This window comes from Lepisosteus oculatus, chromosome 7 (genome assembly GCF_040954835.1).
Source record: "Lepisosteus oculatus isolate fLepOcu1 chromosome 7, fLepOcu1.hap2, whole genome shotgun sequence".
Lineage (NCBI taxonomy): Eukaryota > Metazoa > Chordata > Actinopteri > Semionotiformes > Lepisosteidae > Lepisosteus > Lepisosteus oculatus.
This window is the reverse complement of record NC_090702.1, coordinates 50520731-50545229: the sequence shown is the minus strand read 5'-3', so window position 1 is coordinate 50545229 and position 24499 is coordinate 50520731. Positions and strand designations below refer to the sequence as shown.

At 38.9% G+C, this 24499-nt stretch overlaps 1 protein-coding gene across 5 annotated transcripts in view; it reads right to left on the bottom strand.

Moving 5' to 3' along the window:
• Positions 1 to 24203, bottom strand: part of abcc9 (ATP-binding cassette, sub-family C (CFTR/MRP), member 9) — a 70799-nt gene extending 46596 nt beyond the window's left edge. For 4 of the 5 annotated variants that reach the window (XM_015352100.2, XM_015352101.2, XM_015352099.2 and 1 more), the window contains exons 1-12: positions 23893 to 24203; positions 22432 to 22650; positions 20309 to 20477; positions 16718 to 16859; positions 13483 to 13604; positions 11848 to 12014; positions 11402 to 11644; positions 8341 to 8532; positions 3249 to 3413; positions 1624 to 1779; positions 513 to 647; positions 11 to 173 (exon numbers count right to left, since the gene is read on the bottom strand). In XM_015352100.2, the coding sequence (XP_015207586.1) occupies positions 11 to 173; positions 513 to 647; positions 1624 to 1779; positions 3249 to 3413; positions 8341 to 8532; positions 11402 to 11644; positions 11848 to 12014; positions 13483 to 13604; positions 16718 to 16859; positions 20309 to 20453 (1630 nt within the window). In that variant the 5' untranslated portion in view covers positions 20454 to 20477; positions 22432 to 22650; positions 23893 to 24203. The remainder of the gene's footprint in view (positions 1 to 10; positions 174 to 512; positions 648 to 1623; positions 1780 to 3248; positions 3414 to 8340; positions 8533 to 11401; positions 11645 to 11847; positions 12015 to 13482; positions 13605 to 16717; positions 16860 to 20308; positions 20478 to 22431; positions 22651 to 23892) is intronic. The other variant, XM_015352102.2, reaches the window with a different exon arrangement.
• Positions 24204 to 24499: the final 296 nt, after the last annotated feature.

Here is a 24499-nt window from a genome sequence, read left to right as displayed (position 1 = left end):
TTATTCTTACTAGACATGGAGGTGTAGAGGGCAAAGGTTTTCAGGCTGATGAGCTCCTTTCTCCTGGTCTCTTCTACACTGGCACAGAAGATGTTCTCCCAGGCATAGAGTTTTAGCAGCTTAATCCCCTTCAATATCTCATTGGTCTTCTTTAGTCTGTCTGTGGAATAATCCTGGGACAGAAGCCAATATGAGACATCATGATAAAGTACAAAGTTTCGAAAATACTCTGCATTACATGGCAAAAACAATAACACTTCCTTCTTCTTCTTTCCACATTTAAAAGTTAATGTACATCCAGATGTGCAAGAAAAGGGATTTTTGGGGTTATATAGCAACTTTAGAACAATGTTTGATTTAGCAGGCACTGAACACTCTTCGCCTTGTTTGATGCTGTATAGTGTCTTCCAAAGAAAAAGGCGTGCTTCTAATATCCTGATCTAATGAAAACCCATGCCTTTCGCCAACATCTATGATCATAGACGCAAGATACTCTTCAAATGCATACTTACCAGTGAGCTTTTCTGGGCATCGGCAAGCTTGGTGGCTATGAAGTATTGCACTGGGGCAAGAAGCACGATGACCGAGGCTCCTATTAAAGCACTGACACCCAGCAGGTAATACAGGAGGATCACTCCCATGATGATCTGTAGAGAACACATTAACAGCTCACTAACAGCTACATTAGTGCTTTCCTTTCAGATGTTGCATGTCAAAAAAAGGCAATAACCTGCACTTGCAGATAAAATTAAAATAATTAAGTTTGTTTCATTTAAAGTAATTTGCAATAAATTGCCAGTACATTTAATGTGCTATTTATGTCTTCATATATGTAAATATACAGTGCCCAGCAAAGTTATTCAGCATCCTGCATAGTGTCCACATTTTCTGGACATCTGTGTTTGCAATCATGACACATTCGTGTACAGTAAGACTTTAGATTTGGAATCTACACTGCAAACTGCTAAAGCTAAAAATGGTCATAGTTAGCAAATAATTGGATTTTTTAATGAAATTCAAAAGGTTTTCAATTGCATAAAGAATTCAATTCAGCCCCTTAGCTACAGCAACCCAGATGAGGTCTGATGTAAAGTTATAAAAGTAGTGTGACTGTCACTACTGTCTGTGTGTAATCAAAGGGATTTAACTCTACTCCAGAGTAAATGCATCTGTCTCAGAAATTTCCCTCAGATAAATATTGAATTTTCAGCCAAATCTAATCCATCATAAAGACCATCAAGGTTTTCTTAAACAAGGGGGGGATACAGTGATAGAAGGGTACCAGCTGAACATGACGGGTCTTGCCAGGAAGAAGCCACTTCTAAGGGCAAACAACAAAAAAGGCAATTGCTACTTGCCAAACTCCGTTTGAAATGGCAGCTGAAACAACGTCTCACTGCTACTGTAGAGCTTTCCTGCAGTGCCTGCTTTCATGTGGGATAAATACCTGTCTTCTTAATGCCCTCTTGCAATAGGAACTGAATGAGCGCTCACTATTAGATCCTCATTTGCCATTTATCCTTAATGCTTTTGTAACAGACCGTGCAATCTCTGTGTGAATGCTGTCTGTCTATTGAGATCCAATGGGCTGCTGGGGAGTAGGGGGGCCCATAATCTTGTTACCTGCACAGGCATTGCCCAGAGGTTTGGGCACAGGAACAGAAACCACATCAGCTGATTGGTCTCTATAGCCACCAGATTGTTTATCTGCCCCAGGGTCATCTCTCCCATGGACATGTTGGAGGTGGAGAGGCGCAGGATCTTGTTATAAATCATGGCCTGCGAGGAAGTCAAAGAAAGAGAAGCTCAGGGCTCAGGGAAAGCACCAACAGCAAAATCTTTCACAAGTCACTTTCAAAACTTTCCTTCACGGAATGCACTGTAAATTATGTGTTACATGAACTTCCTAGTTTATTTGTTTTATCCAGTTTTCTTGCAATTAGAAATGTGGAGCCAAGACACAAAGTCCCACCATGGCTTGTAATATTTCACTGCATCTTGTATCATATTTACTTTAGACTAATGTTATGAGATGACGAGAAGGCTTGAAAGAGGTTAGAGACTGCATCTAACTTAAAACAAACATACAGTACATAATGTGATATGCTAGAAGGGTAAGTAATTGCAAGGATCTGTTACTCCTGCTCTGGAAAACTACAAATATGTTGATTTTAACTACAGATCAAAATGCATATTGAGTGGAGACCTGGAACACACTATTGTTGAATTAACTATTCTACTGTACGTCCAACTGGCTCTCCAGGACCAGAACTCTGAGTTAATTTATCAGTCACAACAATAATATTTAAGCTACACCTGAAATATATCCAGATATTACTCTAAGTTTTAAGGATGAGACAAAAAGGATTATCTTTGTCTACAAAGCGAACGAATGATTTTGCCTTTGTTAGTCCCACACTAGTTTTTGTTTGTTGAATGTTTTGTTTAATGTTTAGCCTGTACTGTTAGCCTTTCCATTTCTGAAAATAGTGTAGCACAAAGGAATGCACACAGATTAAAAACATGCCAGGATATCTATTCATTCAAACAATTATGTTTTAGCTACTAGGTCGTCATAGCATTTCAACATTTGAAACAGCACTGACTTTTCCAGGTACAGCTGGCAAAGAAGACATTCTGAGACAATTTTAAGGGTGTAATGAATCTTTTGTATAGCTCTGGACTTGCTCCTCATGACTGGATGAGCTGTTGGTTTATTTCAGAAAAGAAACACAGGAAATACATGAGCACTAATTTTGTTATTTTGTGAAAACATAATTTATTAGGAACGGCTCTCACTTGAAAATACTTGAAGCTACAGCCAGACAATGTGAACTTAAAATGTGTAGAGCTAAAACAAGCAGTAACTAATCAAATCTGTATTTTTCCAGCTAGGTTAGTTATTTATAAAGATTTATTGCATAACAGATCAGAAAAATAAAGTACATGTAAACAATTGATGTAGCCTTTGTGTTAGATTTGAACATCTAATTCATTTTAGGATAGTTTTGATGACAATGCCTGATAAGCAAACCAGAGTATCTCACGTTCCTGTCCAAAGACAAATAGACATATTCTCACAGTTGTAAAATGTAGTTGTATTTGACCTTTGCTGGAAAAATCCTGGATAGCAAAGTATTCACAGAAAAAAAACATTCTTGCCTTTAGAAAAAAAGCAGGAACAGAATAAGAACAGAAGGGGGGTGCAAACACATACCCACTGGGAGTAAAGGGGATTTCATACTTACCAGTAATGCCCCTCTGAGGTTGATGCCAGTTTCTATGGTAACATAATACGAAGCCTGTAAAAATGTCCTCTGCAGCACCAGGGCCAGAAACAGTAGAACTGCCAGGACATAGGTGTTCTGTAGTAGCTCATTTGATGACAGGAAGTAAACTCCAAAAAACCAAGCCTAGAAAAGAGCAACACAGACTGCAGGTGATCAACATGCTAGCATGACTCCTTCATAAACCAGATTCATGAAGGATACAGAATCACAAAAAAATCTTATGTAATGTTTCCTACATTATACTGGTACTGTATATGATTCTTCAAAGAAAAGAAAACAGATTTCGATTTTTCGAGCTTTCTGCCTGATTCTTTTTTGTTGTTTGTCGAATTTGTGCACTTGCAGAATCCCCCACAGGTGTTTGAAAAGTTTGGTTACTACTGGTGAGACTGTAGGACATTAGGAAACAGTCATTGACATTTTCCAGGGTGGCTCAAGTCTTAAACTTACACTTGTGCCATCACAAAAAGCTGAGAGAGTGTGACGTGAGTCGAGAATTTTCCATGTCACAAAGCTATGCAAGCCTGTTCTGGCCCAGCGTTTTACTGAGTTTACCCTCTCCTACTGTCTTTCACAGGAGGCACAGGAAGAGACCAGTCACCCTTTTAACTTGAGATCTTAGAGTTTGTTGCTGCTCTCGAGTGTACGGTTCTTGCATTCTCTATAGATTACATTTACATCCTTCAGAGGAGCCTTGAGTGAACTTGAATTCTTAATTCGTGACATTCAGCATCGACACCAAAAAAATCCAAATGACACTGATGAAGGAGCAGTGATTGTGGGCTACATTCACACAGAGTTTAATACAAACTTTCCAAAACTTTCTTTTTCTAAATGGAATGAAATATAAATTAAAAAAAAACTTTAAAAGTTTGCGAATCAGAGCCATTTGGCTCATGTTGCTTATTCGGCAGTTTAGCAGCTAAGCAAATCTAAAATTTTATACAGATATGTCCTGAGAGAGTTTGGATTTGGGGCTTCAACCAGCTGGCTGGAAAGATATCTGCAGCACTGTGAAAAATGTTTTCTTCCCTCCATCTTAAATGTATTTTATTTTAGTTTCCACTTGTGACCCTGTACTAGTTTTCCTAGTGAATGTGAAACAGATCCCTGGTTGACTCTGGCTAATTATTAATGTATCTATTGTGCTAAAGGTTTTGAGTGAAGACATACTGTAAAGACCCACTCTGGCTCTTTTCACTGGGACTTGAGTCACATTTATTGTGGATAAATTTTAGAAACAGGTAACAAATGACTCCTTAATTCAAAATAAACACCCATAACGTGATAAAAAGGTAAGTTAACTCAAATGTCTATTACTCGTGCTCTAGAAAACTACTGCTATGCAGATTTTAATTATGATCGATTAAAATGCTCAGTGAGTAGAGACTTGGAACACACAATACCTTGGATTAACTATTCAAAGCCCTAATGTCTCTCTAATTGATCAAACACAACAGTCCCCATCATCATTCTGTACCTGCGATTTGGTTATTCTTATAATGTCAAAGCTACCTCTATATGTATAGCCTTGAGGTCTTGCATTGCACTCCTCAAACTTTTAGCATTAAGGCATAAGCAGCTAAAATGAATGTGTAATTTTGCTTTCAGTTTGTTCTTCATGTTGTCTTGGGCTTTCCTGATCTCTCCAGCAACAAAACTAGACAGATCAGCTATATGGCCTAGTCTGTTTTTGTAACAGTTCTTATATTCTTAGAGGTCAGTAATCACTGTAGGTCAGATACATACAGTATCTGAGAACTCAAAAGGGAAGAAACAAGACCCTTTAGGCCAGTGGTTGTGAAATCTGGTATGTCTCTTCTGGTATTTACTTGTCCTTATCGGACAAATTATTTTCAATTTCCTGTTTGTGAGTGTGTTGTTCAATTTTCTTCCATCTCTAATAAAGGTGAATGGGTTTTGTAATTGCTTTTAGCCCTGTGACAATTCTGGAGTTTCAAAATTGCCATCATGCAGGTGTGTTTCCTGGGATGTAACCAATTGTATTTACCCAGAAGGAAAAAAATGTCATTGCGGGAGCGACTGATAGGTCATCCCAGTCTGTGTCCAGATGGTTGAGGAGGAATGAAAACCAGCAGACACAGTGGTCACCCAGGACCAAGACTGAGAACTACTCTTTATACAACACAGGTTCAGAGATAGAGATAGTTTATATGCAGATTACATAGCAACACTCCACGTCCTTACAAGCCTTGAAATACTGAAGCTTCCAGGCATATGTCACCTGAAGAAGTGTTATATGATACAAAAGATAAGCTGAGCTAAAATAGCTCTCTTCAGCAAGTGTGAGCTAAGTTATGATAAACACAAGAAGAAAATTACTTGATATATACAGTGCCTTGCGAAAGTATTCGGCCCCCTTGAACTTTTCAACCTTTTGCCACATTTCAGGCTTCAAACATAAAGATATAAATTTTTTATTTTATGTGAAGAATCACCAACAAGTGGGACACAATTGTGAAGTGGAACGAAACCTATTGGATTTTTGAAACTTTTTTAACTAATAAAAAAATTAAAAGTGAGGCGTGCAAAATTATTCGGCCCCTTTACTTTCAGTGCAGCAAACTCACTCCAGAAGTTCAGCGAGGATCTCTGAATGATCCAATGTTGTCCTAAATGACTGATGGTGATAGATAGAATCCACCTGTGTGTAATCAAGTCTCTGTATAAATGCACCTGCTCTGTGATAGTCTCAAGGTTCTGTTGAAAGCGCAGAGAGCATCATGAAGACCAAGGAACACACCAGGCAGGTCCGTAATACTGTTGTGGAGAAGTTTAAAGCCGGATTTGGATACAAAAAGATTTCCCAAGCTTCAAACATCCCAAGGAGCACTGTGCAAGCGATCATCTTGAAATGGAAGGAGTATCAGACCACTGCAAATCTACCAAGACCTGGCCGTCCCTCTAAACTTTCAGCTCAGACAAGGAGAAGACTGATCAGAGATGCAGCCAAGAGGCCCATGATCACTCTGGATGAACTGCAGAGAACTACAGCTGAGGTGGGAGAGTCTGTCCATAGGACAACAATCAGTCTTACACTGCACAAATCTGGCCTTTATGGAAGAGTGGCAAGAAGAAAGCCATTTCTCAAAGATATCCATAAAAAGTCTCGTCTAAAGTTTGCCACAAGCCACCTGGGAGACACCCCAAACATGTGGAAGAAGGTGCTCTGGTCAGATGAAACCAAAATCGAACTTTTTGGCCACAATGCAAAACGATATGTTTGGCGTAAAAGCAACACAGCTCATCACCCTCAACACACCATCCCCACTGTCAAACATGGTGGTGGCAGCATCATGGTTTGGGCCTGCTTTTCTTCAGCAGGGACAGGGAAGATGGTTAAAATCGAGGGGAAGATGGATGCAGCCAAATACAGGACCATTCTGGATGAAAACCTGTTGGAGTCTGCAAAAGACCTGAAACTGGGACGGAGATTTATCTTCCAACAAGACAATGATCCCAAACATACAGCAAAATCTACAAAGGAATGGTTCACAAATAAACGTATCCAGGTGTTTGAATGGCCAAGTCAAAGTCCAGACCTGAATCCAATCGAGAATCTGTGGAAAGAGCTGAAAACTGCTGTTCACAAACGCTCTCCATCCAACCTCACTGAGCTCGAGCTGTTTTGCAAGGAAGAATGGGCAAGAATTTCAGTCTCTCGATGTGCAAAACTGATAGAGACATACCCCAAGCGACTTGCAGCTGTAATCGCAGCAAAAGGTGGCTCTACAAAGTATTAACGCAAGGGGGCCGAATAATTTTGCACGCCCCACTTTTCATTTTTTTATTAGTTAAAAAAGTTTCAAAAATCCAATAGATTTCGTTCCACTTCACAATTGTGTCCCACTTGTTGGTGATTCTTCACATAAAATAAAAATTTTATATCTTTATGTTTGAAGCCTGAAATGTGGCAAAAGGTTGAAAAGTTCAAGGGGGCCGAATACTTTCGCAAGGCACTGTAATCATCTAAATCAAACAGTTTAGAAATACCAGTTGTCAATGCCAAGGGAGTTTCTGATTAAAACATTGTTGCACTTCGTTTTTTTTATAAAGAGAGAACACAGAGCAAGATGACCTGAAATGACATGAAAAAAGAACACCTAGAACAATAATGTAGTCCAAAGACTTAAACAGGGCACTGAGGCTAGAGAACAAGGTAGGAATTTAATCTGGTGTTTGACTGCATACATTTACACTGCTTCATAACAATCTTCTGTGATTTATCATTGCTGTTACTTTTACCATGATCATACTGTTACTTTTACCTTTGTTTTATTATCTACACATTTACACTAAAGCTTGTTTTATAAAATCTTTGTACATCCTAGGCAACATTTCAGCAGTTTAGCCATGCTAGACAATGGATCCTGACCCTAGTGCTAAGTAACTCTATTGGGTCACCCACCTACAGTATCTATATAACCTTTATATAGCTTTATTAGGTTTTTAAACCAGCATCTTGCTCTCAGACTCTAGTTTCAAAAGTTCCTTATTAAAGAATTTCAAAAATACTTTGCTAAGAAATTTAGCAAATGAACTCTCCTCGTCCCATTTTACCGAAGTAGCTGCTCCCTCTGAACAACCAATGTTTACTTAATGATTTCCTGACATAAGACCCTTTGCGTCACAGAAGTATAACTGCTTTCGTTCCAGACCCCTGAATGAAGGGACATCTAAAAACCCAGGTACAGGTTGATATTAATTGCTTGTGTTGCTCAACTATTAAAAAGTTGAAAGCAGCTCCAGGAACAAAGCACAGACCCTGTGCTACCTGTAACAAAGCGTTCTTTCGGGACCCTATGCAGACGACACAATCCGGGGATGAGGGAGGAAAACAGGGGGAACGGAACCCGACGCTACAGGTCCCGAACTCGGGACCAATGCAGAGCCCGGAACAGAGTGAGCTTCTGGCTTTTAAGGTGGGCTGAATAGGAGGCAGGTGCACAAAATCAACTCAGAAGTAAAAGTGCCGGAGCGCCCTTAAAGGGGAGGGACTACAATCGTGACACTACCCCTGCAAACTCACGTTGTTCTGCTCGCTCTTAGTTGAGTTCCTCTCATTCTCCAGCCGCATGACGATGCCGGAGATGCACAGCGGCCCGGCGAAGCCCAGCAGGTCAGCGAGGTAGCGGAAGGTGCTGCTGAGCAGGATGGGCCGTCCGAACGCCCGGTACATTGACTTCCAGATCGAGGGGGCCTTTTCAGGATCGTCGGCCACCTTGTTCCATGCAGTCAGGACACCAGGGAACAGAAGAGAGGATGAAAAACGCTTTAGCAATGGGTTCAGCTACATTGTTTGTTTTTTTCCTGGATTTTGCTCCATAGCTCCTTTATCCTAATTTCATCTTGTGCATTTCAGACCTGCTTTGATGTTCCAGAGGGTAAAATACATCTGCTTACGAAATCCCATGCTGTACTGAGAGCAATTTTAAAAGACATCAAAGAAAGATCCCCTATAAGGTCACAAGGCTGCAGGTCAAAAGCAGAAACATTCACATTGAGCTTTTCTGTCTTAAGTGCAAGAGAATCTGGAACAAAACACATTGTACCAAAGTACCTACTTTAAGAAAAAACTCTACTTTAGAAAAACCTCAATTTTGTCAAATTTGTTTTGTAGTTTAGTATTTAGATACATTTCTGCTTGGTAAAGGTATAACATTTTTTCAATATATTTCTTGGAAAAAGCATGATATTTAATAATAAATACACTATAAAATATCATTCTAAATTCTTTTTGTTTTTCCTTCCTGCTTAATACTCTATATAATACAGTAAAAAACGTAAATAGTTATGAATATGAAAGTAACAATCTTATTCACCTGAAGCTCACACTAAATAAGTTGGAGTCAGAATTGTAGCAGATTGTACAATTGTAGATCATATCCAGATAGCATAGGTTAATTAGAAAGGGGTTTCAAACCTGCTACTCAAGAAATGGACAATTTAGCTTAGCCAATCAATCTTTGGAGGGTAGCTGTATATATACTTTCATAAACACTATACTGAAAGTACTAGTTTTGGGGGTAAGCCAGCAGGTTTTCCTTCAACAAATAATGTTTTAAAATCCACAATGCTCGTACTGTTCTGAGCTGTTATGAAGGATTAAGCCTAATAAACATAGAACACATCAACACAAACACTTCAGAAAAGCTGGTGAAGAGCTGGTTTTACAATTGCTCCAGGAAAGTCAACGCAAGCTGAGCAACACTTCTGTGTCCCACCAGTATGTGGTGTTTTTCCTATGAGGATTATTAAATACACCTGATTGATGTTTTCGCATTGAGAGATATCAGGATTTATCATGTAGCGGCGAGGCTTAATAATAAGGCAGAATTAAGTGTTTCTGAGCTTTCCCAAATTAGGCCTCATTTCTCTGTTCATCTCTGTGGTGCAGCCACAGAGAAACCATTCATGCAAGGTGATTTAAGGTCCAAGGACAGCTCCCAAAGGGGGATGCACTTAGCTAAGCCTGGCTATCATGATCAATGGTCATCCATTGGTGCCTATCTGTCTAGGGAGTGCGAGTTGGACATCTGGATTGCATTCCTAAGTGTCAGGACTAAGTGACTCATATCTCACCTTGATCAACCAATCAGGGACTGGTAGGGCCGAGTAACCCACGTGGGACTCTGATGCCCATGGAACTTTCAGCCAATCAATGAGCTGAAGTTCCTCCAGGTAAAAACAGGCAGCACAGAGATTCAGATTCAGATTCAGATTCAACAAGATTCTGTGGACTGTTCTAAAGGGAATTCAAAGGAGAATTCCAGGGCAGGATGGCCCAGGAGCATAAGGCTCCCAAGGGCAGGACATTCTCGCAGCGCGCCTCCTGACCATCCTGAGACTCAGCCCGGACAACCACGGAACGGCCAGTGTGTCCGAGTGCCAGAACTTTCCTTTGTTCTAAGAGTCTAGAGTGGAGGTTGCCAGAGAGTAACCAGCAGCAGGCCTCGTGAACAGGTCGGAACTGTGGACAGCTGAATCACTATTCAGAACTAGCTCTTCATCAGGAACGAACTGGTCCTCTTCCTGACTTGCTGGGACCCACAGTCATCTTTTCTCCTGTGCACAAACTTTGCTAGTTATAGCCAACAGTGAGCATCAGCAGCGCACCGTCGCAAGCCGCACAGCACAGCCTGGCACCGAGCCAGAGAGCGCGGATTGGACAGCAACAAGCCTGCAACTGTTTCTTTGTGCCCGCAGGAGATCTGAATCCCCAAAGATTGGATGAGTATTCAACTTCAATGCATTACAGCTTGAGAATTCAATTGTTATCCCAACCAGTTGATATCAATTTAATTCCTAAGAGTTATGTACTTGTTTGAGTATCTAATGTAGAAGTTATAAACAAGTTCATTTATGAAACGGTCTTAATGAATGATATACTGAACGTATGTCCTCTTGATATGTGTAACACTTTGTAACTGATTGAATATATATCTTTTGTATTCTGATAACCCTCTCGATAAGATATGTTAGGTTTATATGCATATTCTATGTATTAATAAATGTATCCTCGTGTATTAGTACCTGTGTGTGCGCGTTGTTTGAGTTATGTCGCATGGTTGGATTCTAAAGCCATCAAAAGAATCAACTTTGTGATTTACTGCTACAATTAATAATTGTCTCAGTAAATGCCCAAACCCTACAGAACTGGTGCCTTCAGAGAGCCAGTTTTCTTACATATTTGGCGTCCCTGGGGCGGCTTAATCTACATTATTTGGCGTCCCTGGGTCAGTTTAATCTACAATCAACTAAAGCCAAAATGTGTTTTGGTGTCTAACAGTGTTTTTAAGGACAAGCAGAAATTGCTAAGAATCATGAGAAGTTGTTATTTAGCTCTGTTTCCCAACACTAGAAAGCAAACCTGTCTAAAAAGACTTCTAATTCTTCTTTGCATACATTAAATTGCAGAAAATTGCCACAGACAGATATTTAACCCTTATTAGGGCTCATTATCATAGCTATACCTTAACCAGTGAGATTTAGAGGACTTGTATATGTATCTTAACAACAAATGCCTTTCAGGTTTGCAGTGTTATTAAAAGCAAGCAAAAGCTTGTATGAATGTGGTCTATACTACTCACCCTTTGCTCCTCATAGGCATCTTTCAGGCGCAAGTAGTTGGTCAGAGCCCTCATAGCTATTGGTAGCTTACCAATCTTCTTCAGTTCAATTGGCCTCTTATGGGCACCGATGATCATAGGGTTCATCCACCAGTATGTGGCCTTGGACAGCAAATTAACAAAAGGCTGCAGGAACCTCACCCCCAGATCCTGCAGGTCTTCTGGAGGTTTCACCTTCTGGGGGTTTGTGAAAAAGACGTACCTCTGGAAATCACACAGACAGAAGCCGCTCAAATATCAGGACAATTCAACGTGCTCCAACTCCAAGAACTTCCATCATTCTGAGACAGAATATTTAATTGGAAGGAGAAGTTGTACTGGTGTGATAGAGGAGAGGGGAGTGGGATTGTTTAATTTCTTATAAAGGAGACACTTGCATTGGAGAGAAAAAGAAAATATGTGCTCACCCTGATCCTAATGACATTGATCTCCACTGCCATTAGCAGCCCATAGAGGATGACCAGCATAGCAGTGATGCAAAACCTCAAATGCTGAATCCCCACTTGGTATTCAAAGTACTTTACCAGCTTTATAGTCTTTGTGATGAACGCCAGTACCCAATAAATGAACAGAGCTGTGAATTAGAGAAAAAAAATTATACCATTAAAATATGATACAGAGATGCACTCCCTCCTGCAGCCTGGAATGATTCTAAACAACCAGGTCAAGCTCATAGACACTCCATTACTATAAAGACCAGGCCCTATGGTCTATGGCCCTATTTTCAACTGTCAGAAAGATTAATTAAATCTTAAACTAGGTTTTAATCTTAAACAGAAATGAACTGTTCCTCTGTGCACAAGCCCTGGAGATTCCCATCAGAAATCATACCACCTGCACTTTTCAGCTCTGACAGCATGAATAGTATACATTATTGCATACGGCACAGTACTCCATCCTGAATATAAAAATCCGCACTTCTATGAATATCCTGCATGGCCTGTGCAACACACTTCAAAGAGTCAGAATTACACTCTAACTCTTTCTAAAGAGTTCAAACTCCAGTCTTTTTCAATGGAGTGTTAAGTACCTGTCTGGGTCTGTGCGTGCTGAGTGCCTGGAAGTCTCCTTAGACAAGGAATCAAATACAGGGTCCAACTACACACGTTTTACTCCTATTGACTTCACAATCATTTCACCCTTGCCTTGTTAAATTGTTCTAACTTCAAGACCTAAACTGAAATTCCTTATGTACCACATTAAAGATCAACAGTCTTCTGCTAACAGCTGCCCTAATAACTGGTCCCTTTCCATCCTTCCATTAAACATATACTGGTATTCTAAGGTTGAGACAACTAGAGCCTACTCTGGAATATCATGGTGTAAGGCAGGACCACATCCTGAATGGCAAAATAACACACATGTGAGAGGCGGGAGTACCCTGCGAAAGTCCACACAGACACACAGGATAACATGAAGTTTGACTAGGTACAGTAGCTGCATTAGCATGTGCAAGCTGGAAAGGAACAGGTAAGGGTTTATTCCATGCTGAAAGGAAAAGAAAAGAGGCATAGCATTTCGGCTGTGGAGCCTTCTTCAGGTTTTAACATGGAATAAACCTTTCCCTTTTTCTTCACAGGATGACATGTAAACTCCACACAAAATATGCCAGAATCAAACCCAGGACACAGAGGAATGAGGCAGCAGCACTAACTGCCTCACGACCATTGCACCCCAACTGGTCCCTTTAAAAATTCACAGGACTGAAAGAGTGATGCACTAATTTAACAAAAGAAATGAGCAGAGTCATACTTGCAAATGTGATAAGAATACTCTGCATAAAAGTAGTGAAAATAAGACTAGATTAGAGCCTTCTCCCAATAATGTTGAAGCTTATATGCTGACCTAAACTGCAGAGGAGTTCCTCATTCCAAAAATCAGGTAAAAGAAATATCACTTTGCCAAAAGCAGTGGTATAGTCATGCTTTTAAAGTTTTTGACATGGAGAATCACCCCCAATATGCAGCTGCTGGCTCTATGTTAGCCAGGCAGGCAATGAGAGCTCTCCCCTGCAAAAAAACACATTTTGACCATTCACTTACCAAGCAGCAATTTGGGGAAATTGGAGGTTTCAATGTTGTGGTAATAAACTACAGATGTAGTGGCTGCTATAAAGCCCATAAATGCAGGCATGAAAAGATGAAGATGGTGTGTTTTCATGTACCTAAAAAGAAAAAGAAAGAGTGTAATAGCTAGAGTAATCCATACTCAGTTTGTAGAAAGAGATATAACATCAAAATACAGAATCATTCGTGCCACATTCTTGTCTAAGGTGAAATTCTGCCACCAGTTCGGGTTTCATTTATAATCCGGGGATATATGTTTTGTCATATGAACTTTGTCTACTTCCTGAAGATTTGCATGACTTCAGGTAAGTGCACAGAGAGTAAGTGTTGGTTTTAAGATTACTTTAAAGAAAACCAAAGTGAATTTGAAGAGAAAACGATCATGGCTTATATTTGTGAGAGTTTATGATTCCTTTCATCCATTGTTGTAAATTTGTGAAATGGGTGAAACTACATTTATCATAGGAAGAGAATAATATGAAATTACTATATTTTAGGATATTATTTTCTTGGTATTTTTTCAAATTATTACATCTTTGTTTACATTTACTTTTTAATATGAACAAGCCTCATTGGTAGCATTGGAATTTGTTATGAAATTTTAATGCAATATCTCATTCCTTTTTAATGTGCTTCTTTAAATGCTACTTGTTATATTCTGTTTCTGGTTAAATTCTTTTCACCACACAAACTAAATATTCAAAACAAAGATCCAGAAAAGATTGTCAGGTATTGGTGTTGTTGAAGTACAATGAGTACATTGATAAAAATCAGTAAAGTCAAACCTAGTGAAATGGCAGCCATAATACCCTGCAGCCCACTGGAGCTGGTTAGTACCTGGATGGGAGAAAGGTTGCTGCTGGAAGAGGTAGTAGTGGGACCAGTAGGGGGCGCTCACCCTGTAGTCTGTGTAGGTCCTAATATGCCAATATAGTGAAGGGGACCTTATAATATAAAAAGGTGCCGTTCTTCAGATGAGATCCAAAACTGAGGTCCTGACTCTCTGCTGTCACTTAAAATCTGAGGACAATGCTTGTAAAGAGTAGCGTCCTGGCCAAACTTCCTATTGGGATTTACCAATCATGGCCTCCTACTAATCCCCTTCTATGTATTGGCTTCAACACTCTGTTCTCCTTCCCGCTGATAGCTGATGTGTGGTGAGTGTACTGGAGCACTCTGGCTGCTGTCACCTTCATACAAGCTCGGGCTGCACACTGGTGTTGGTGGAGGGGAGTCCCCAGAAGAAGTATTATTATTATTGTTATTGTTGTGAATGAAAAAGAGTTCTTTATGAAGTCTCTTTCCTTACTGGGGAAAGTTGTGGGAATGTGATTATAGCCAGACTGGGTTAAATAACAGAAACTCTAACAGAACAAAAACAATAGGATGCTCAGTAAGACGAGAAACGTGATCTCATGAAAATGAAGGTGACAGACAATAATGTAAGAAACACGAGAGTCTGCATTGATCCTTGTCTCATAAACTGTATTAAACGAAGAGTTATAGCTCAGCACAGCTTCTCAAGGACAGAGTTAGGAAACAGCAATGCAGTCACTTACTGAATGGAAAAGAAGAGCTCGGCTGGAAAAATGCATTGATATTCTAGTCAGTATATTAAAACTCCACTGTGCACATTTTCAAACAAACCAAAGCTTTCTAATTTATACCAACCCACACATATATAAACATTTGCTGTCTGTGTTAAACCCATGCTTGCTTGTAGCACTTCAGTGCTGTTTTATGGCTATATACAGAGTTTATACCACTCTTACAATCTGCATTACACACAGCTGTCTCTGAACCTTAATGTACTGTAGGTATATGAGATATGACATGCTCTCTTCAGCTTTGGCAAATAAACCTGCAGTCAGACTGTTCACCACTTAGAGAAAGACACTGGGAAATCTCACATGTGTAGATATGGCAAGGGAGAGTTAAGAATGCCAAACAAACCAAAGGTTAAACCATTTTTTGATGGTAATATGTTCCCCGGTACGCAACCATACAGCACAAGAGCATCACATCATCTTTTGGGGAAATTCCATTCCAGTGACACACTGCTAATTTGGATTCCATTCCACTGCTCTCCACTGGCCTTCTGGGACATGCAGATGGCAACCCAGTATTTCAAGAGGCTGACTTGCCTCCTGTGCCCCCAGAAACCCCTTCTAACTCCCAAGAGTTCTGGCAGAGATCATCCAGGTTATGACATTTCTCCTGTGTGTTAGCTAGGGAACACTTGTGCATTCCATCCTCCTCATTTTTTACAATATATTTGTGAGCTACAAACATTGAGGCAAAGTTGCATCTTGCATGGTCCATGTTGGAAAGGCAAAGAGCTGAAACGAACATTGTATTCTTTTTCTTATTACTTTACTATTACTACTATTTTTTGCATTTTAACAACTTGATTATTTGAAATCTGTGCATGCATCCATTTACCAAGTAAAAGGCTTTGAGAACCATAAAATATAAATATCCATTGCGTTTTCAAGAGAAACATATAGTACCAACATTGTATGATTTCTAGTAGCATAAATCTGTCCATTTCCGTCTTTTTTTCTAATTTTATCTCCTATAGAACATTCAAACTTGAATATTATAGAAAATTCCAGCTTAATCTGGCTGCTAGAACCTGCAGTATATCTCAGCAAATAGAAATTGATGGCAGACAAGCTTTCCCTTGGGTAAGATCCTTCTTTAACACAAGTAGGCTTATGAAGGTCTTGCTACGGTGATTTAGACAGAAAGATCAATGCATACCCATAGAGATCCACAGGTTCCTGGTCACAAGACAATTAATAATTTTGGCCACCACTACTGCTGTGCAATGCGCCCCCAGTCAGGATTCCTAATTTGGTACATCCCAAGAGATCAGCGTGATTAAGAATTCCAATGTATGTGTAGATATGGCAATAAACTACTCTACTCTACCCGAAGCTATACTGGGTCTACAATTATTTGTACTAGTATGTACTGTACTGTATGTCTGTGGCAAACCTGGGATTACTCCCATTATGGTAGCAAGAGTGATAAGCTAACAAAACACATTAATATTAATATTAATGGCAACTCTGTAATGCAAAAGCAAATTATACTGTATATAATCAGACTTCCATATTTTGAACAGAAACCTAGAGCAGTCCTTCTCGCTCTCTGCCCTGCTGCACTTTAGTAGATCAGCTTGACGGGAGCAGATCAAGAGGCTTACCCATTAGAAACAATGCCTTCCGCTATCTCACACACATGAACAAACAGCAGAGTGAAGGTCAGGATCCATCTCATGTTGTGACCAGGGAAATGCAGCCAAGTGTTGTGATGGATCTGTACCTTAGAGCTCTGGCTGCCCCAGCCTGCAGAGACAAAAGAGGATCCTGAATGGAGTCTCAGTGTGCTTTTGCATCTTGACATTCTGAGGACTAATGAATGTCTGCCACAGAATACAAGAACAGCAATACCTTATGTGTAGCACCTAGGTCACCTTGGAGGACAATGGGCACTGGTATTGTACTGGTATTGAACTGGTATTGCACTGTCTTCAGGGCCACTCGCAGTTCCACCAATAATCATCTTGTTTTGTAATCAATTAATCTACCACTTTTTATTTTTATGCAACACTTTTCATGGTCAGCTCTACCTTAATATTAAGGACCAAATACTACCTGCTACTGTACCAAATGGAAAAGATGTGACATATGTCCCTCAGTGCCCATTTAGTCCATCCATAGACATATTCAGTGTCAGGGCTGGATCTTGATAGCACATCTATATATAGGAACCAAACCAGTCCCTGAGCATGAAGCCCTCTCTGGACGGCACTGGGGAAAGCATCATGTAAAATCGATCAACTACAGGCAAACCGTTATATCTGAATCTCTTATTACTTACCTTGACACCATCTCATCTCTACAATATTTTCCATGGAAATAAATCAGAAATGTTTATGGGTAAAAAAAAAACCTCTCCTTGAAATACAGATGTCCATTTCTAAAGGGTTTCAAATCAAATACTGTATACTGTATGTCAATCCAGTTGGTAGTTATGTTTCTTTAAAACACTAGTAAAAAATTAAGGTAACATATACACTACATCTAGAAACTTGATTTGACTGTTTTTCAAACAAACCCTTTAAGTTAAAAATCCAGACATAATCATGCATAATTAAACAGGCTGAATTGTTTTTTTTTTTACTGACAAGTAGCAGCTGTTCATAAGTGGTGGATGAAGTGAGTCCTTTTTGCTGTGCAAAATGACCCTCATGAATGAAGAGTATGACACAAAACAAAATTACTTTTTATGCTTCTACTACTGCACAGTCTGGGTACTAGTTTTTAATAAGCAACTTAATCTTTTTTGTCTTGTTCATTCTCTGTTGCTGCATGAAAATGAAGTAACAAAGTCTCTTCAGTGAAAGACATTACTGGGCTTTCTCACAGACGCTCATCAAAATAACCTCATGAAAGGACTTATCAGGAAGTGTCAATTAAAAGGTCCTGGGAGAATGGATTAAGAGATGCTGATACAAGACATTCCCAGGAATACAGTGCAAAAAATAACCAAGATAAACTGAAAATTGAGTTTCCTCAGAGAATACATTTCAAGTGCAACATAAAACAAGAGTACCAAACTGAAACGCGGTTTGAACTAAAAATATTAGAAACAGAGCCAGCATGTTAAACTCTAGACTTTATGCAGATGCTTTTTAATATGAATTATTAGAACTCATCTTAAAACTTATGGCCTTTAATTCTCAATACATCTTTTTCTTTTAATTTCCCAATTACAACTACATTAGTTTAATTGTATATTCTGTATAATGTAGTATTTAAAATGTACAATTGATGTTAAATGCCTTAAGAATGCTGTGTATTGAGAGGTACTACTGTATATAAGAATACAGTGGTAAATACACCCCCTTAAGGTTTTGTGGATGACCATATTGACCATATTTAGACATATTTGACCTTAACTGAGTCTTCACCAAGTCTTAATAGTAAAACTAGTTTGACCAATAACACAAAATTCTACTTTATTTAAAAAATAAATCAGCCAGCATTCAATATTCACTCCTTGATTCAGTAACATGTAGCACTGCCTTTAGCAGCAAAAATGGCCCACTGTTCTTTATAGAACAGCTTCAGCTCTGTGATGTTTGAGGTCCTCTTATATGCAAAGCTCCTCTTTAGGTCCTGCCACAGCATCTCTGTGGATTTTAGATCTGGACTTTGACTTGGCCATTCCATTGGTAAATGACAATTGATCATTGTCCTGTTAAATGATCCACTATCAGATTAGCTTTAGCTGCCAGAGAGATGGTCTCACATTTTCCTTTATCTTAACTCTGGTACAGTGTGGATTTCATTGTAGACTCACTGATAGCAACGTGTCCTGGTCCTGAGGCAGCAAAGCAGAGTCAAACCATCACCCCACCACCACTGTGTTTGATGTGTGTGAAGTTCTTCTGGTCAAGTGTTTGGTTTTCACCAAACATGACATTTTGCATTATGGCCAATCAAGTCCACTTTTGACTTACAGTATAGTACCAGAGCACATTGTTCCAACAGTTTTGTTTTTTGCTCAAGTGCTCTTTTTTTGCAAACTTAAGCCATGCAGCAAAGTTCATCTTGGAGACCAGGGTTTCCTCCTTCTGCTTTCCCTGATGGAGACTCACGAACTCTGACATTTGCCACAGGAAGAGAGGTGTGTAGATCCCTGGGTGTAGTCTTGGGACTCTTCAAGGCTTCTAGGATGATCATATAGTCAAATCTCAAATGCTCAGAATCTGGTAAGGATGGCCACTCCTAGGTATATTGGTAACAGTCTTAATTGTTTTTTTCCATTTGCAGATTATCTTACTATGGAATTATAGGCCTCATTTAGTTTTGAAATATCTTTCTAATCCCTTCCAGACAGATAAGCAGCAACAATTCTTTCTCTAAGACTGTCACAGATTTCTTTGGATCTGACATGATGTGTTACCGGAAACCTGAATGTTTAAGACCAAACTGATAAAGTTCCTGATTTTTATATACAGGTAGAATTACTTCTAGCACCTGATTCCACGTACTGTACCATCTTAACTGACTAAGGCTAAGGTAGGACTAAAAGTAAACACTTACTTCATCACACAAAGATATTGAATTCTGATTGATTTAAAAAAAATAATAATAAAGTACATTTTTGTGTTGTCAAAGAAATTCAATGTTATTTACTAATAGGGCTTGGTGGGGACTAGGTGAAGGACAAATATGACTAAAGATGTTCGAGCACAAAATCTACTTTTTAACAGAAATCTTTAATTATAAACAACACATTGTTTGCGTTTCAGTTCAAAAGATTCCCAATAATCTTGTGAGCTCTAGAGTAAGTTAGATGGAATACCTTGGAGGTATATTTGGGAAATTGCCAAACTGAATTATTGGTTTGTTTAATTGGTTCTGTATTTAATTCACTTCAGCAGATCCTTTTCTGACATTTGTCATGAAAACACTAAACACTACAAGCAATTTTCTGGGTCAGGTTTGATTTGATGTTGCCAGTACCCAAATTGTAATTAGACAATTCATTCAAACTTAATGCATGTTTTATATCATGCAGTGGTTAAAATATTCAGGTTCCATAAAAATGTTGTTTCCACATTTTTCATTTTTTTCTTTTTTTCACCTCACACCGACCCCATCTGATCCCATTTACTGTACTGTTTCAGAGGTCACACAGTGAGTGCATTGTGTACATGAGAAACTCTCAGGCTACCATCCAGGTGTGAACAGTAACTCGTCCCAGATGACACCACCTTACATACCAATAAACAAAATGGGGAACGTGATGAAGAGAAGGAAGACGTGGGGAACCAAGTTAAGAGCATCCACAAAGCAGCCATTGTCCAGGACTCTGGGTTCCACACTGTAGGAGTCATTTCTGTCATTACCACAGAATGAAAGGGACATGATGCCAACTTGATTCTGAGAGAGCTGGTAGAGAAGAACACATAACAATAATTATCCTTATCATAGCTTTTATGGCAATTATTATACTGTATATTTCATCACAACAGTAAAACTCTAAGCACTTAACAGTAAACCAGCAGGAAACAGGTTCTAGCTCATATTGTTAGACATACTGTAGATCTCTTTCAGCACAAATATACAGTCTGTATGTTTTAAACTGTTTACCTTGGGGGTTGTGCTTTACTGTATGTGTTTTCACTTGTAAGCATGTTTTGGATATCTGAAAAGGGTAATAATTGTCAGAAGTGACAGGATAATACTTTTATAGATAGGACAGTACTCCTCTGGCACGTGACTGAAACAGACTAAAGATATTCAATCCAATTTCCAATTTCCATCTTTCTGGTTTTGCAAGAATGCCAGTGCATCAAGTTCCAAAAAGTGGTTAGAATGAATATTCAAAACACCAACTGCAATTCATTATGTTAAGATGAATATTTTCTGTTGTAAAAAGATCTGATTCTCAATGAATGAGCTAGGGTAAAAAAAAATCAATAGTTACTGTTGAATGTAATTAATTTTGTGAGGATTTCCTTAGCTGGACAGCAGCACAATGAGTTAGGACATTCAAGCACCTGGAACTATACCAGTCCAATTCCCAGAGGTCATTCTGGTCTGACTAGACCACATGAAGGAATTCCACCAGATTAAGTTTCACATCAGATTTTGTTTCCTATATTCTTACTAATTCAAACATATAGGCTGTTCACATTTCACTATAACTGAATGTTTGGCTTGGAAGGTTAGCAAATTTCTTGCAAAAAATTTAATTTTTTGAAAGTAAAGGCATGTGTAACAGGTGTGACTAGGTATGACAGTGCTGTACGTTCCCTGTTTTGTTATTAAAAAACTTAGATCCAGACGTGCTTTGAAACAGACAAATATTTATGCTGAGATTATAGTGAGACCAGGAGATACAGGTCTACAAAGATTTGGGAAAAAAAGCAACAGTTGCAATGGAAATTAAAAATCCATTCATTTAAAGCCATTTCAAATACACTTCATAAAAGAAAACTATCACATTTTGAAGTAAAGAGATTCGGAGAATTCAAAATTAAAAATGCCATGCTAAATGTTGTTATTTACCTGAACTTGTAATATTAATATTATCATCACCACAAAAATCACTTTAAGGAAATCTGCACAAATCGTGAAGCGATTCCATTAGCCACCTACAGCATGAGGTTGGACTGTAGGTGAGTTTTGACACGGGATAGAAGCCAGTCTTCACTTGGGCAGCCTGCAGTACATTTGCCCTTGAATCTCTCTGGGACCTTAATACTTCAATAAAAATTATTCCCAACCTCATCCCTCTGCCCTGCTGCTCACATCTTAAGTAGTATAACGCCATGGCGTAATCAAAACAACATAAATGCTCAATTTTAAGCGGTATATTACTGAGCAGTATTGATCACAGTCATTAACTGAACTTCAGCATTTTCCAAATTGTGTTTTAAAGTCTACTGTGTCATTGTGAAATACATTAAAATGTCCGTGCTGCATTTGTGATAATAATAATAAAAATAATAATAATAATAAAGCACTAAAAGAGAGAAAATACACATTTAATATTTTAATAAATGGTAGTAATCATTACAGCACATCTCCCATTAAGGAAATAAGCTACTGTATTGATAACCTATAGATTTCGCCTCGGAAATTGGACTTTTCTGTAGAAATCTTTAATTTTCGTCAGCAAGTTCTCAAAAAATATCCCAAATATGCATCGTAAAGAACGTCAAACTAAAACCAAATCACTCACAATTTGTACAGTAAATGTGCCCATACTGAGAAGTTCTTGCAATAGTAAATTCAGTCTTAACGTACCGTACGGCTACACGTAATGAACGCACTTACAGTAACTCACATGTGTGCTTACCACAGAAGAGAAAATAAACCGTTTAAAAGAAATTCTTACCTCAGAAAAAATATCCTTTTGGCTATTGACACACTTTCATTCTCATTCCCGGATTTTTCGAGTGTGTAATCAGGCAGTGAATAGTGGAAGCGGATTATTTTTAGCTGCAGCGCATCAGCTGCCCAGACTGCTGCCTCACTATCGGGTTTCCAAACTTGTCCAAATCTACAGGGACAAACTTCCCCTCCAACACGGCAGGCCTCTGAGCAAGGCAAGGATCTGCAGCCGAAGTTAAAAAAGAAATAGATTTGTTGTTGTACCATTTGCAGGTAACCCGTGATGGAAATACACCTCTGTTTTTATAGGATTAGGAGATTATTTTCACTCAAACGCTTACAGTCTTCAAACCCGAAAACTGAATTGTATGGAATTTATTGTAATCATTGCACAGAGCACATAATCAGATGAATTGAATAAAATAGACACGTTTCTCTTGGTGGGACAGATGAAAAGAGCTACTGTAATTTCCTGCCTTCTGTCGGAGCCCTGGTCACGCTCAATAGTTTTTTTTTTTATAGTGCAGCAAGTCTTGACAGCAAATTATGAATCAACTGTGTCGCTGATGGGCAGAGGATTTTCACAACTCCTTAGTGCCACGATATCATACACACTGCTCTTCGAATCTCATTGATGGCATGTTGTTACCTTTATTAATAATTACTACACCATACACTGTGAGTAGTAATATGCCTAAATGTAGCCGTTGTGGTGTTTTTGTTAAACAGTCTTTTGACATTTATTCATAGAATCTGAGGTCGCTTGAAAAAATGTACTGTATATAAGAAACAGCTCAAGCAAAAAACACAGGCGAGAATGAAAGAAACACGCGATCCGTCCCTGCCAGAGTCTTTCCGCCTCAATGAAGCAATGAATGTGGTACTGTAGGTGTAGGTCGGACAGAATCTGCAGTTACAATAACATTGCCGTATTACAACATAAGAGAACCAATAATTTGAAATCACACCTTAAACCCCAGGATCGGGGCTACAATCAAAGCCCATCACTAATGCACCGCACAGCAACCTACAGTACATACAGTATTAAGTATTAATGGAATCCCTAAGATAAAATAACAAGGACAGTAGGAATTAAAGAGAGGCTGCATATTATAATAATAATAATAATAATAATAATAATAATAATAATAATAATAATAATAATAATAATAATATCATCATCATCATAGAGTGAAGTCATAATGATAGAAAATCGGTCTATTTTTGCAGAATAGGAGTAGCAGCTCTGGTTACGGCGTGTTCCTCGTCGGTTCCTAGTCAGGCAATATATACAGTAGCAACGCCAAGCTTGATTGCTGTATTTTCTTTCACTTCGACCAACCAGCATTTAAAGACTAGAATCTACAGACGTACTCGTTTTTTTCGCCACAGGTAAAAAAAAAGAGCCTAAGAATCACACGACGACTTTATTACTGCGGTTTTAAAAAAGACCACGAACACTTACTGGCGATTCTGTTTCCCTGGTCGGCCAGTCAGTGCGGAGCAATTCGGCGTTTATATTACCCTCGCTGGAGTAGGATGACATTGTGAGGTTCCCATTGTTAGATCCAGATACTTCAGAGAAATGGTGGATAGCTGCGATTGTGAAAGCGGGCTGCCACAGACCGCGGCTCGTTTGTTATTAAAAGCGTAAATGTGCCGCTAATATTTCATGCCACTATCACAATCGCATTCGCCGATACCTGTGAACAAATCGTGTGTAGTGCGAATGGACTGATCGATACAACCTGTACAGTAGCCTGCAGTGTGAGATGAAATCTGTTTTAGCGTGTTCTTGTATAAAAATACATTGCGAGTTTTTATTTTTCACGCTCAACCACGTACAGTAGTGTCGTTTTTCTTCACCCTTAGTGTAAAGGAAATGGTGAGAGAATACTTACTGAATACTACTGTAATCATGTCAAACGTAACGTTCATCACCTCTAACAAACTATTTATACAACCACGTCAAGTACAATATTCTTTATATTCAGATGTTAACATAGTGTTATCAGAAGAAATGTTACCAGTATGTAGCTTAATAATACATTATGCTAAAATTAAAAGTTCAG